Source organism: Dermochelys coriacea, chromosome 9 (assembly GCF_009764565.3).
Source record: "Dermochelys coriacea isolate rDerCor1 chromosome 9, rDerCor1.pri.v4, whole genome shotgun sequence".
NCBI lineage: Eukaryota > Metazoa > Chordata > Testudines > Dermochelyidae > Dermochelys > Dermochelys coriacea.
This window is the reverse complement of record NC_050076.1, coordinates 105131654-105146772: the sequence shown is the minus strand read 5'-3', so window position 1 is coordinate 105146772 and position 15119 is coordinate 105131654. Positions and strand designations below refer to the sequence as shown.

Sequence of the window (15119 nt, the reverse complement as noted above, 5' to 3'; positions counted from 1 at the left end):
AAAGTGATAACCAATACTTCTTGATGCTTTACAGTTTAATTTTTTTCTCCTGCCTGAGAAAAAACACAAGGGAAGGTTGCTAGACTGACTATCTGTTCTGGAAAGCCTGCTCACTAGCTAGAACTGGGATGCACCTAATTTCTTTACTATCTATGAACTCTTCACACTAGATATTTACATATACAAGATCAAAATAAAAACAAGAAGGATTGAAGGTCTATAACAAATTTAATATGAATTGTCACCATGTGACTACAATCTTGTTTCCCAGAGACATTACCTGGCATAGTAACCATGGGAGTCCCAGCCCAGAGTACATCCATCCCAGTAGTGTGCCCATTACAAAGTGGAGTATCTAGACAAACATCAGCCAACTGGCCCCTCCGCACATGTTCCTCTTTGGGAGCAACAGGAGAGAAGATGATTCGGTTCTGGGGAAGGCCCATGTTCTGTGCATATTGTTGAATATTGGGTTCTCCTACAGCTGGGAAACGCAACAGCCATAATACGCTGTTTGGAACTCGCTTCAGAATCTACAACCAAACCAGGAAGAAAATAAAGGGTAAGTGTGTAAAAAATATTCAGAAGCATCACCCTCCTGGATAGATCAGAACAAGCAAATAGTGGCAGGAAATCATAGAAATGTATGACTGGAAGGGCCCTTGATAGGTCATTTAATCCAGTCCTCTGCACTGAGGCAGGTCTAAGTACTATCCAGATCATTCCTGACAGGTGTTTGTCTAACCTGTTCCTAAAAGCCTCCAGTGACTTAGATTCCACAACCTCCCTAGGTAATGTGTTCCAGTGCTTAACTACCCTGATGGTTAGGAAGTTTTTTCCTAATGTCTAATCTAAATCTCCCTTGCTGCAATTTAAGCCCATTGCTTCTTGTCCAGTCTTCAGTGGTTAAGGAGAACAATTTACCACACTCCTCTTTATAACAACCTTTTATGTACTTGATGACTTAGGTCCCCTCTCAATCTTCTCTTCTCCAGATAGAAAAAATTGGGTTTGTTTAACCTTGCTTTGTAGGTCATGTTTTCTAGACATTTAATCCTTTTTGTTGCTCTCCCTCTTGACTTCCCTACATCTTTCCCCAACTGTGGTACCCAGAACTGCACACAGCACTCCAGCTGAGGTATCTTCAATCAGTGCTATCTTGTCTTGCTTGCAAGACCCCTGCTAATACATCCCAGAATGACGTTTGCTTGTTTTGCGACAGTATTAAATATGAAACAATGTAATACTGTTGGTACAACAAGCAAACAACATTATGGGATCTATTAGCAGGAGTGCTGTAAGCAAGACAGAAGATGTAATTCTTCCACTCTACTCAGTACTGATTGATAAGGTTTTAGCTGGAGTGCTGTGTGCAGTTCTAGTAACCACAGTTGGGGAAAGATGTGGACAAACTAGAGCAGAGGTTCTCAAACTGTGGGCTGGGAACCCAAAGTGGGTGGCAACCCTGTTTAAATGGGGTCTCCTGGGCTGGCAACTCCTGGGAACAGGTTGAAGCCGAAGCCCAAGGGATTCACACCTCTCTTTCCTCACCCCCACGCTCCATTGGAAAGGCTTGGGCCTCGGCTCCAGTTCCCTCTCCCAGGGTGAGCTAGTAATTTTTGTTGTCAGAAGGGGGTCGCAGTGCAATGAATTTTGAGAACTTCAGAACTAGAGGAAGTCAAGAAGGAAGAGGAAGAACAACAAAAAGGATTAAAGGTCTAGACAACATGACCTACAAGGAAAGACTGAAAAAAACTGGATTTGTGAAATGCCTCACTGTCAAAGTCAAAGTCAGTCACACAATGCTTCAAACTGTAAGTGCAAACTTCTGGAATATGACCTAAAGTGCATACAGCATGCACCTCTCATTTCGCTTTTGTACCACAGTTTGGGTGGAAGTAACGTTTGCCAGTTAATTTTAATAAGACAAACGGCAGCATAAAGGGGTGTGTACCCACAGCAGATGAAATGACAAGGTGAATTTAGTGTTAGTGAAAATGCTGGAGTCACAGCCTTAGAGACTGAAGTTTCCAATTTATTTACAGGGAGCATTATGCAGTAGTGCATAAGAACAGCCATACTTGGCAGACCAAAGGTCCATCTAGCCCAATATCATGTCTTCCGACAGTGGCCAATCCCAGGTGCCCCAGAATGAACAGAACAGGGAATTATCAAGTGATCTATCCACTGTTGCCCATTCTCAGCTTCTGGCAAACAGAGGCTAGGGCCCCATCCTTGCCCATCCTGGCTAATAGCCATTAATGGACCTATCCTCCATGAATTTATCTAATTCATTTTTGAATCCTGTTACCTTGGCCTTATCATCCTCTGGCAAGGAGTTCCACAGGTTCACTGTGTGTTGTGTGAAAAAATACTTCCTTGTGTTTGTTTTAAACCTGCTGCCTATTAATTTCCATTTGGTGGCCCCTAGTTCTTGTGTTACGAGGAGTAAATAATATTTCTTTATTTACTTTCTTCACACCAGTCATGATTTTATAGACCGCTATCATATCATATTCCCCAAGCTGAAGAGTCCGAGTTTTATTAATCTCTCCTCATACAGTAGCTGTTCCATACCCCTAATAATTTTTATTGCCCTTTTCTGAACCTTTTCCAATTCCAATATATCTTTTTTGAGAATGGGCGACCGCATCTGCACACAGTATTCAAGATGTGGGTATACCATGGATTTATATAGAGGCAATATAATATTTTCTGTCTTATCTATCCGTTAATGATTCCCAACATTCTGTTTTCTTTTTTGACTGCTGCTACACATTGAATGGATGTTTTCAGAGAACTATCCAAAATGACTCCAAGATCTCTTTCTGGAGTGGTAACAGCTAATTTAGACCCCATCATTTTATATGTATAGTTGGGATTATGTTTTCCAATGTGCGTTACTTTGCATTTATCAACAGTGCGAAGCTTCCTTACAGTGCCTCATCAGTATGCCTCAACATAAGAACAGCCATACTGGGGTCAGACCAAGGGTCCATCTAGCCCAGTGTCCTTCCAACAGTGGCCAATCTCAGGTGCATCAGAGGGAATGAACAGAACAGGTAATCAAGTGATCCATTCCCTGTCACTCTGACCTGAAGTGAGATGTTCAGCCTCTGTACCCATCTAATGGTTGACTTGTCAGACAAGAGCACAGATAATGGTGCAAATAAGTGCCAGTTGTGGTGTAAACTGGACAGGACTAAACAGATTATACAATGCCTATGAAAAAAAACTGTCAGAAGTGTAACAATTTTCACTCAACTCAGATCAGATTTATAATGAGATCCAAAGAGATTCCAAATCCCATTATTATCCAATCCCCTATTCCGGAGAATGTTGTAAGGATTCAAAAAGGTTCATCCCAAATAAACACAGTCTCAACAAACCATGCAAGGAAACTGAAGAAGTCTTTCCCTGACCTGAATAGGGGCAATTTAAGTTAAAGATCTGCTGCTCGTTTTAAAACCATTCCTGTAAACAAGACAGCAGTCAAATTATGGAGATCTGATCTGAGACTTTGTAGCAAACGTAACTACTCACATTAGCCCACATCTGTAAAGTGGAAGGGTCAATCTTATATAGCTGGTTAAAGTTACAGTACACAACAGCATCCTCTGGTAACCCATACTGAGAGCGGGTGGTAACAATGATGGTACGTGGAACCTCTTCTCCAGTTGCTGCCTTGTTGTTAATCTAGGAAGAACATAAGAAAGTTCAACTATACAGCTAATTTAGAGCACTGAAACTCAGACCACAGGATACCTAATGAAATACTCCAGTAAGGTGTTTAATAGCATGAATTCTTACCTGAAGAGTTAAGTATCAGGGGGTAGCTGTATTATTCTGTATCCACAAAAACAAGGAATCTGGTGGCACCTTAAAGACTAACAGATTTATTAGGGCTGTGATGGGTTAGATCACAGAAACCCCCTGGGAGCTGCCATCTGATGTGTCCAGACTACTTCTGCTCTTGTTTTCCTGCCCTGGCAGCTTAGGACTTCAGTGCCCTGCCTGGTTTGAGCCAGACCCGCTAGCCTGCTGCAAACCCAGACCCAGGTCTGAACCATGTCCCCTAACAGCTGTAGGCTTAATTGAAAGCAGTTTAGGAAGTGTTCCTGTCCGTGACACTCAGATGCCCAACTCCCAATGGGGTCCAAACCCTAAATAAATCCATCTTACCCTATATAAAGCTTATACATAGAGAGATATGCACAGCTGTTTGCCCTCCAGGTATTAATACATACTCTGGGTTAATAAGTAAAAAGTGATTTTATTAAATACAGAAAGTAGGATTTAAGTGGTTCTAAGTAGTGACAGACAGAACAAAGTGAATTACCAAGCAAAATAAAGCAAAACACGCAAGTCTATATCTAATCAAACTGAATACAGATAAAAACCTCACCAGTTCCAGTAAGCTTCCTTTTACAGATTAATGTCCTTCTAGTCTGGGTCCAGCAATTACTCACACCCCCTGTAGATACTGTTCTTTGTTCCAGTTTCTTTCAGTTATCTTTGGGGGTGGAGAAGCTCTCTCTTTACCCAGCTGAAGACAAAATGGAGGTGTCTCCCAGGGGTTTAAATAGACTCACTCTTGTGGATGGAGACCCTCTCCTCTCTCCTATGCAAAGTCCAGCTACAAAATGGAGTTTTGGAGTCACCTGGGCAAGTCATATGTCCATGCATTACTGAGTTCTTTACCAGCCAAGCCACATTCCTGGGAAAGCCCAGATGTGGATTGGCGTCTCCGGCTCACGAAAGCTTATGCTCTAATAAATTTGTTAGTCTCTAAGGTGCCACAAGTACTCCTTTTCTTTTTGCGAATACAGACTAACACGGCTGCTCTGAAACCTGTCCAAGTTCATTGTTGGCTTAAGGGCTTCTTGACTGGGCACTTACTGAGAATAGTCTTTTCTCAGGAAGCTGACCAACTGCTTCACTAAAGCCAACTCAGAATCAAAGTATGCAGCCAATATTCATAACTTCGAATACCAAAATGATACATGTATACAAATAGGATTAATAGATTCAGTAGATCATAACCTGTACAGAGACATGTTACATGGCATATGTAGCATAAAACACATTCTAGTTATGTCATATATACATTCATAAGTATATTTCCATTAAGGGAAAACTGGAGGTCAGATTTCCAGGAGGGGGGAGTTCATCCAGCTGACCTTTTGGGAACAGAAAGTGGGGCGTCCAAAGGGGTTTTACCAATCCAAAGCACTCCATTAAAAGATGGTTGTTCTTGCTACACTTATAAAAGATGAAGCTCTCTCTCCAAGACCGAAGGGAAAAAATGTGTGTATGGGTGAAACTTCACAAGGGAGTGGAGCCCAGCTCAGAGAAATTCTAGAGGGAGGGGCCAAGGGCAGGCATGCTTGCAGTACTCCCTTTCCCTGCCAAAGCCCCAAACACATGCCTGAATTAAAAGCCTTCTCCAAAGAGGCAGAAGAATCTGCATCACAGTGCGTACTGGGGGCACAAAGAACTGGGAAAATGCAGTAGACACTAAACTAAATCGTGTGTACAAAGCCTGTCCACCGTAGATTTGCTGTTAATCTTGTGTCTTTTGCTAATTCATCCATGGGATAAAACAAAGGAGTTAATACTAGTGGTTAATGCTTTAAAGATGTGGGACATACTTGATTTGTGGAAAAAAAAGTGTTGTACATGCTAGGGATGGTGACAAGACAGCCCCAAAAGTATGTTACTTTTCAGCCTATACCTGTAAACAGACTGGAAGCTTGGCACAGCAGCAAAAGCATAACAGGCCCATGCTGCTATGTAGAAGGGGAAACTGAGGCACACTGCCTCATGGCATTGGTGGCTAAATGGAAAACAACAGAACACTGGACATCACGTACAGCCCCCAGCTAAAACCTCTCCAGCACATAATCAATGATCTACAACTATCCTGGAAAACGGGGACGGGAGTTACCCTCACATTCTATAACAGATTTAAAAGTAGCTATACTTGAACAAAAAAAAAAAAAAAAAACACACTTCAGAAACAGACTTCAAGGAGAAACAGCAGAACTAAAATTAATTTGCAAATTTAACACCATTAATTTGGGCTTGAATAGGGACTGGGAGTGGCTGGCTCATTACAAAAACAGCTTTGCCTCTCCTGGAATGACACCACCTTATGTATCATTGGGAGTGGACTACATCCACCCTGATCGAATTGGCCCTGTCAACACTGGTTCTCCACTTGTGAGGTAACTCCCGTCCCTTCATGTGTGATTATATAATGCCTGCATCTGTAATTTTCACTCCATGCATCTGATGTGGTGTTTTACCCATGAAAGCTTATGCCCTAATAAATCTTGTTAGTCTTTAAGGTACTACCAGACTCCTGGTTATTTTTACCTGAAGAGTTTATTCAAGTTATGTCAAATATGAGGAAAAGGAAGGTTACTCACTTGTAACCAAAATACTTTGAGAGGATAGCTGCACGTTCACACACTAGAAATGTATTCATGGTGTGTTAGGATATAGATATTCAGGCCTGTCTGTAAAGACCTATACGCTAAGAATTTAGATGTATTATCACCACTTGGCTAGTTATAGAGGTATAAAAGAAAGAATCAAAATCACTGTCTGCCAGTGCAAGAGGGCTTTCTCTTACTGTGACAGTCTGAGGCCCCGTTCTTAGGCTAAGACCTTTGGCAAAGCAGCAGAGGCAGCCATAAACTGGGAAGCGAATGGTCAGATCCTCACATTCCAAACTAGTAACACTGAAATAAGGTGCTATTGGGCCATTAGGAATACAATCCTGTCCTGATAATGCCCATCACCTCCAGAGAAAGGGAAGTGCCTAGAAGATGTAAAAGGAAACTTAGTCTGATAGCATCCTATCTGGCAAGAACTCAATCATCAATAGCTGGGATGTGAAATCCTCATTTCTTTCAGAGTAGCAGCCGTGTTAGTCTGTATTCGCAAAAAGAAAAGGAGTATTTGTGGCACCTTAGAGACTAAAATTTATTAGCATAAGCTTTCTTGAGCTACAGCTCACTTCATCGGATGCATCCGATGAAGTGAGCTGTAGCTCACGAAAGCTTATGCTCTCTTATAAATTTGTTAGTCTCTAAGGTGCCACAAGTACTCCTTTTCTTTTTACAGATTAGATATATTCCTATATTAACAGAGGATGCTTCCATGGCCCCATTTAGTCAAATCCAATCGAAACACTTCTGGGTGAAGTACAGGTATGTTCATAACACTCTTCAATACAGCAGTCCTACTTTTAAAAGTTCACAAAATTGTAGTATATCTTCTGGAAGGAAAGAGTATGATGAATTCACATTGCTATGTTGCAAAGTTTAAACATTCAGGTCCAAAGGGGAAGGATGGTCCAGTGGTTAGAGCACTAGCCTAGGACTAGGAGACCCAAGTTCAATTCCTTGCTCTGCTAAAGACTTCCTGTGTGACCTTGGGCAAGCCACTTAACTCCTCTTTACCCCAGAGGGGGATGTAAGAATAACTACATTAAAGACTGTGAAGAGCTAAGATACTACAGTGATGGGGGGAGGGAAATATAAAAAACAAAAGAGGGAAACAGAGATAGCATCTATATCTGAACAGCTGACAAGTAAAGGAGACTGTTCCCTCAACACTGGACATAGCAACTGATCCAGACAAGAGACCCCAGATGCAGGGCACTTCCCTTGAACCATTTTGGGAGATGGCTGCCTTTCTTCAGCCCTTTTAAATCCAGGGCAAAACCTTAGACAAGGCTAGTATTACCTCATGCCATATAAGGAAGGCGGTCTTCCAGTCTGAAATGTTGGAACAGAGTGCTGATTACAATCTGTAGCTCCCCGATCCAAGAAAAGATGTTACACCATGAGTGGTTTGATTCTGTGTAAGTGTGGATTTGAGGTGTTTTCTATGAGTTATAACAATGGCTTAATTATATGAAAAGCCAAAATTCAGTGTCTAACCTCCTACATAACAAAGACCATAGAATTTCCCCCAAAATAATTCCTTCTGAACTAGAGCATACATCTTTAAAAAAAAATCTTATCTTGATTTAAAAACAGATGGAGAATCCACCACAACTGTAGGTAAAACTGTTCCACTGGATAGTTACCCTTATTGTTAAAAATTTACATCTTATTTTCCAATCTGAATTTGTCTATCTTTAACTTCCAGACATTGAATCTTGACGTTTGGATCTAGACCAGTGGTTCTCAAACTTTTGTACTGGTGACCCCTTTCACATAGCAAACGACCCCCCTTACACATTAAAAACACTTTTAAATATACTTAATACCATTATAAATGGTGGAGGCAAAGTGGGGTTTGGTGTGGAGGCTGACAGCTTGCAACCCCCCATGTAATAACCTTGTGACCCCCGGGGGTCCCAACCCCCAGTTTGAGAACCCCTGATCTAGACTGACCTTCGTCAGACTGAAGAATCCATGATCAAATATTTGTTCCCCACATAGATACTAAAAGACTCATCATGTTGCCCCTTAATCTTTTCTTTGTTGATATAAGTAGACTGAGCTCCTTATGTCTTTCACTATAAAAGGTATATTTTCTAAGCTTTAAGGATTCTCCTGGTTCTTCTCTGAACCCTCGCTAATTTATCAACATCCACAATTCAAGGAGGATACCAGAACTGGATGCAGCAGTGGTCACACCAGTGCCAAATGCATATTAGCTGTTTTGGCCACAGTGTTACTCAACTGTTTATCCTAGGAAGCAGTGACTGAAAAAGATTGTGGGGTTAAGGTGGATAGTGTCCTTCATCCTGTAAGTATAGCCTACACTCTGTTCCTAGATACATGTACAGTTAGCCATATTAAAACATGTTTACTTACACCTAGCTTGCCAAGCAATCCAGATCACTCTTTCAGTGGCCCATCATTTACCACTCTAATTTGTGTCATCTGTAAACTATCAGTTATGATTTTATGTTCTCTTCCAGGTCATTGATGAAAGTTTTAAACAGCACAGGTCCAAGAACGGATCCCTACAGGACCACTTTGCAAAAGCAGTTGCTCGATGATGATCCCCCATTTACAATTACATTTTAAGAGCTATCAGTTAACCACCTTTTAATCCATTTAATGTGTGCCATGTTAATTTTGTATTGTTCTAAATTCTTAAACTTCTGTAAGGCATTTGACTTGGTACTCCATGACATTTTGATTAAGTATATCATATCAACTTCTTTTTCAAGATTAGTATAATTTAAGAAAAAAATAGATAGTTTGACAGAATCTATTTTCCATAAACCAATGTTGACTGGTATTAATTATATTACCCTCCTTTAATTCTTGATTAAATCAAGTTCCATATCAGCCACTCCATTATCTTGTCTGGGATTAATGTCAGACTGACAGGATTGTAATTACCTGGGTCATCCCCTTTACCCTTTTTAAATATCAGCACAAACTTGCATTCTTCCAGTCTTCTAGAATTTCCCTAGTGTTCCATCACTTATGGGGAGGATGAGGGGGGAAATCAACATTACAGTCCAGCAAGCTCTTCAGCCAGATCTTTTTAAACTCTTGGATGCAAGTTATCCAAACCAGCTGATTTTAAAGCATGTTTGGTTGGATCTAATCTTTACATATGCACAATGACTGGGACCTTAGGTTTTGTTCCAGGCACAGAGGCAAATGCCTGAAATGGGACATTATCAGGCTTTTTAATCCCATCAGGGGTCTGAGTGGAGGCTCTTCTTCAAGTACTGGAATTAACTGAGAAATTTAACAGTAACAAGTCACCAGGACCAGATGGCATTCACCCAAGAGTTCTGAAAAAACTCAAATGTGAAATTGTGGAACTATTAACTATGGTTTGTAACCTGTCCTTTAAATCAGATACTGTACCCAATGACTGGAAGATAGCTAATGTAACACCAATATTTAAGAAGGGTTCTAGAGGTGATCCTGGCAATTACAGACTGGTAAGTCTAACATCAGTACCGGACAAATTAGTTGAAACAATAGTAAAGAATAAAATTGTCACAGACACATAGAAGAACATAAATTGTTACGCGAAAGTCAGTATGGTTTCTGTAAAGGGAGATCATGACTTACTAATAGAGTTCTTTGAGGGGGTCAACAAACATGTGGACAAGGGGGATCCAGTGGACATAGTGTACTTAGATTTCCAGAAAGCCTTTGACAAGGTCCCTCACCAAAGGCTCTTACGTCAATTAAGTTATCACGGGATAAGAGGGAAGATACTTTCATGGATTAAGAACTGGTTTAAAAAAAAAGACAGGGAACAAAGGGTAGGAATAAATGGTAAATTTTCAGAATGGAGAGGGGTAACTAGTGGTGTTCCCCAAGAGTCAGTCCTAGGACCAATCCTATTCGGCTTATTCATAAATGATCTGGAGAAAGGAGTAAATGGTGAGGTGGCAAAGTTTGCCGATGATACTAAACTGCTCAAGATAGTCAAGACCAAAGGAGACTGAAGAACTTCAAAAAGATCTCACAAAACTAAGTGCTTGGGTAAAAAAGTGGCAAATGAAATTTAACGTGGATAAATACAAAGTAATGAACATTGGAAAAAATAACTCCAATTATACATACAATATGATGGGGGCTAATTTAGCTACAACTAATCAGGAGAAAGATCTTGGAGTCATCATGGATAGCTTTCTGAAGACGTCCACGCAGTGTGCAGCGGCAGTAAAAAAAAAAAAAAAAAAAAAGCAAAGCGGGATATTAGGAATCATTAAAAAAGGGAGAGAGAATAAGACGGAGAGTATCTTATTGCCCTTATAGAAATCCATGGTACGCCTACATCTTGAATACTGCGTACAGATGTGGTCCCCTCATCTCAAAAAAGATATGGCATTAGAAAACGTTCAGAAAAGGGCAATTAAAATGATTAGGGATTTGGAACGGGTCCCATATGAGGAGAGATTAAAGAGGCAAGGACTTTTCAGCTTGCAAAAGAGGAGACTAAGGGAGTATATGATAGAGGTATATAAAATCATGAGTGGTGTGGAGAAAGTGAATAAGGAAAAATTATTTACTTGTTCCCATAATATAAGAACTAGGGGCCACCAAATGAAATTAATGGGCAGCCAGTTTAAAACAAATAAAAGTAAGTTCTTCTTCACTCAGCACACAGTCAACCTGTGGAACTCCTTGCCTGAGGAGGTTGTGAAGGCTAGGATTATAACAGGGTTTGAGAGAGAACTGGACAAATTCATGGAGGTTAAGTCCATTAATGGCTATTAGCCAGGATGGGTAAGGAATGGTGTCCCTAGCCTCTGTCGGAGAGTGGAGATGGATGGCAAGAGAGAGATCACTTGATCATAACCTGTTAGGTTCGCTCCCTCTGGGGCACCTGGTATTGGCCACTGTTGGTAGACAGGATACTGGGCTGGATGGACCTTTGGTCTCACCCTGTATGGCCGTTCTTATGTTCTGGCTTATCACTGTGTTTTGGAACCAGAAGGTTTACCCACTAATGCTTCCTGCAATGATACAGCTTGGAGAGGATTCTGATGCTCCTTTCTCGCCCAGAGTGAGAAGTAGCTGCATATGGAACAATGAGAAGGCAAATGACCTTCCTCAAAGGAAGCCAAACAATGCACATATGCATTTGTATTAGGAAAAGCAGCAGAGCAAGAGGCATCTCTCTTGAACTATGGTTTCTCCATCTATGGTTCCAATGTGTGTCAGAACTGATGATATTTGCCAGGGTATTTTGTTAAAAAAAACCACAAGAAAATAACTAAGCAAAATAAGGCAGCACTGACCCCAGGAATGATGCTCTTGTGCAAATGTGGGTCCAAGGACCCAGCTAGGTTGCTGGGTCCATCTGTTACCAGGGTTAGAAGGAACTGAGGTGGACAGTGTGCCACAACCCCTTTCATAGTCTAATGTTCTGCTCCTTCCCTTATGGTTCTGAAGGCACAAGCATGTTCCACTAGACATTGCTATTAGAAGGTTCCATCAGTCCAAGCTACACCACCAACATATCCCAAGTGTGGGAATGTGCAGAGGCCACTTAAAATTTAAAATACACTATCTTGCAATCTCTTGTAGTTCCTCTGTTTTCTTATCTGTTTTAGATAGCAAATTCCTTGGAGCAAGGTCTATATGTACATTGGTCTTGTACAGCAATAAGCACAGGATCAGCACTTAAAACAACTGATTTTAATAGGACATGGTCATGCATAGTGAGGACGGATTAGAGGGCCATAAACAAGGAACAAAGAAAATTATGTATCCAGTTGAGGTTTATCTAGTGGGGTGCTTCAATTAATTACATCCAGTCATATTACATCTTTAATCATTTGGAAGACTTAAGAAAATTCACACACGATGGTAATTCAGAAGTGTTCTGAAGATATAATGGAACCCAGAGACTTTAGAAATATGGGCAGAAAAACATTACATCTGAAAAAATGCAAATTAAGACAGCAGTACGACAATGTTTAAAACAGTTTAAGTGGGAAGATTGAGAGAGTAATTAGATATGAGCTTGCAACGTGATCTGGCAAGAAGAACTAATGTGATTTGGAACTGCATATGGAGAGGCAAAATATATAATTTGTCCAGTTACACAGCACTGGCATGATCAGACCCAGAAATCTGCATTCTGTTTGTCCCCTTTTTCACAACAGGTAGCTAAAATGAAGAAAATTCAAAGAAGATTAACAAAATCATTTAAAAACCTCAAGGGATTAATTTATATTATGAGAAAAAAATAAAATATTGATTCAAGATGGAGGGAAGAGAAATTACAAGGGAATAAAGAGGGAGGAGAAAAACAGTTTTCTATCCTACTTGGCCTCACCTGTGTAGTTGCTAGTCCATTGCTAATGTTGAATCCATTGATTGTTATCTGAATTTGTCCACGATTAATCATCTCAATCACAGCTTCTGCAATTGTATTCATAGGAATGACTGGCATATTGAGGGCAGCATTGCTGTCTGCATTGTCTCCACTATCAGGGCACTTCATCTAAGAAATCATGCAAGATTCATCTGTGAGAAAATGCTGCGTTCAGTCTACTAGGGCAAAGTGCAAAGAAGTGAAGTTCTCACCTTAACAATTTTGACATCAGGGAGGCTGTCAAGGAATGCCTTCAAGTCTATGCCATTCAAAACAATCCTGTTATCATAAATATGGCCATTGGACTTGAAATCAATGACTGCTTTTTTCTGTGGATCAAGAAAAACAAGTTTCAATTTACAACATTCCATTGCCAAATTACTGTACTGAATATAAGTTCCTAGAGAAGTGCAAGTCCCCACTAGATAATCATTACTATCAGCTTTCCTTTCCATTGCTGTCTCTTACCTTCAGGTGGGGAAACATATTAGCATGGTCTCCAATAAAGAAAGTGTTTGGCATGTAAGCCAGTTTCTCAGAATATTGCTCTGCCACATCAACCGGGGAAGTTTCTTGATCTGTGATGATATAATCCATGAACAGCGCTCCACTGGTTCCAGGGTATCCCAGCCACATAGCCTACAAGCCAAATCGAAAAGCAACAGATTTTAATCTCAAGTGTGGACAAACCATATGTGCAACTGTATATCCTGCTCTGATTCAGCATCTCTCTACCAAAGTTCTCACACGGATTCTCAAATGACTGAAACTCGACAAAATGAGAGAACTGTTGCCAATCATTGGAATAATGAAAAACTAAAAAAAAACCCAAAACCCTGCGACAACTATGGCCAGAAATTCATCAAGGACACAGAGTCAGCTATACTCAGTTATGAAGTTGGGTATTAACCAGTCACCTCAGTTTCTTTGACCTGTTTGGAGACTGCAGTGGCCTGGAATTAGACGGTCCTCAGGTTTCTCACCCCCTTGTCGAGATTTAAGGTAATTCTCCATGCTGCTCATGTGATTTATGAGCCTAAGTCTCATTGAAAATCAAAAGGACATAAGGTGCTTTAAATTTTTTTTTACCGTTAGTCTCTTCCTCCTTTGATTAGTTTCAGAGTAGCAGCCGTGTTAGTCTGTATTCGCAAAAAGAAAAGGAGAACTTGTGGCACCTTAGAGACTCAAATAAATTTGTTAGTCTCTAAGGTGCCACAAGTTCTCCTTTCCTTTGATTAGTGTACTGTACGACAGCATAGGTTGGATTTGTCCCACAGCATTCAGACATTTCATCCACACAAGCAGGGCCAGGAAGCCACTGGTTCCTGGGAGAAGGAACCTAGCAGCTTACATAGCAGCAGCAATGCTAATTTTCTAGAAGGGAAGGGGAATAGCCAAGAGCAGAGAGTTAGGAGATGCTGCTTTTTTGTTGTGGGAGGAAAGGCTCGAGCCACTTCTGTTTTTTCCAGAGGGGAAGGGAAAAAAGGAGCAGATTGCCCCAAGTAGACAAGAGGAGCTAGGCACACAGGGTTTCCTGAACATCGAAGAGGGATGCAGTCCCAAAGGAACCCTGCAAAGAGGAAAGGGTTCAAAATCACTACTAGTTAAATGGAGGTGAGACGGTAAGAGTGAACAAGCCCAAAATTAAATGATGACAATTTTCACACTTTTGTAGATCTTTTTTGGGCCGGTTGGCTCTTCTGAAAAACAGTTATCACATACGGCTGCAACAGTAGAGCAGCGAGTCCAAAACATCTAACAGACCAGCATTTGCACTGCTTCAAGAACCTCACAGAAGGACATTCTTCAAGGTGGCGTTTGGCTTAAACTATCCTTTTCTCAGACCAACTATTTGAAACATCTATCCACTGACGACTCAACTGATTCAGATCTGCTTTATAGGATACAAGGCTGTTCAGTGCCAGACACCAAAGTCAGCATCTAGTAAATAAGACTACTCCCTTTGTTTTGCAGAAGCGTTTCTGCAACCAGTACACTTACACACACTTATGCTCGGACAAGGAACAAAAATCTAGATCTTCCTTCCCTACTGGCAAAAGCAGATTGTTGTTCTTACTCTTGGAGGTGTACAGATGCCATGGTGATGGGCGCCAATCTGAGAACCTATCTATCCCACTTAGCAAGGTTCTGAAATGGATGGATAAAAGGGGCAGCTCTCTTCTTTTGCACATTAACTGGTATCAAAAGGTCAGAGAAGACATTAGGACCACATATTGGATTATGCATCAGAGTAGGTCACTACTGAGGTGACTAACCACAAGAATCCCTCG

At 40.9% G+C, this 15119-nt stretch overlaps 1 protein-coding gene across 5 annotated transcripts in view; it reads right to left on the bottom strand.

Moving 5' to 3' along the window:
* Positions 1-15119, bottom strand: part of OGT (O-linked N-acetylglucosamine (GlcNAc) transferase) — a 76427-nt gene that overhangs the window by 2871 nt on the left and 58437 nt on the right. For all 5 annotated transcript variants that reach the window (XM_038415170.2, XM_038415171.2, XM_043492754.1 and 2 more), the window contains 5 exons: positions 13297-13467; positions 13041-13157; positions 12790-12957; positions 3544-3696; positions 281-533 (listed from right to left, as the gene is read on the bottom strand). In XM_038415170.2, coding sequence (XP_038271098.1) covers positions 281-533; positions 3544-3696; positions 12790-12957; positions 13041-13157; positions 13297-13467 — 862 coding nt within the window. The remainder of the gene's footprint in view (positions 1-280; positions 534-3543; positions 3697-12789; positions 12958-13040; positions 13158-13296; positions 13468-15119) is intronic.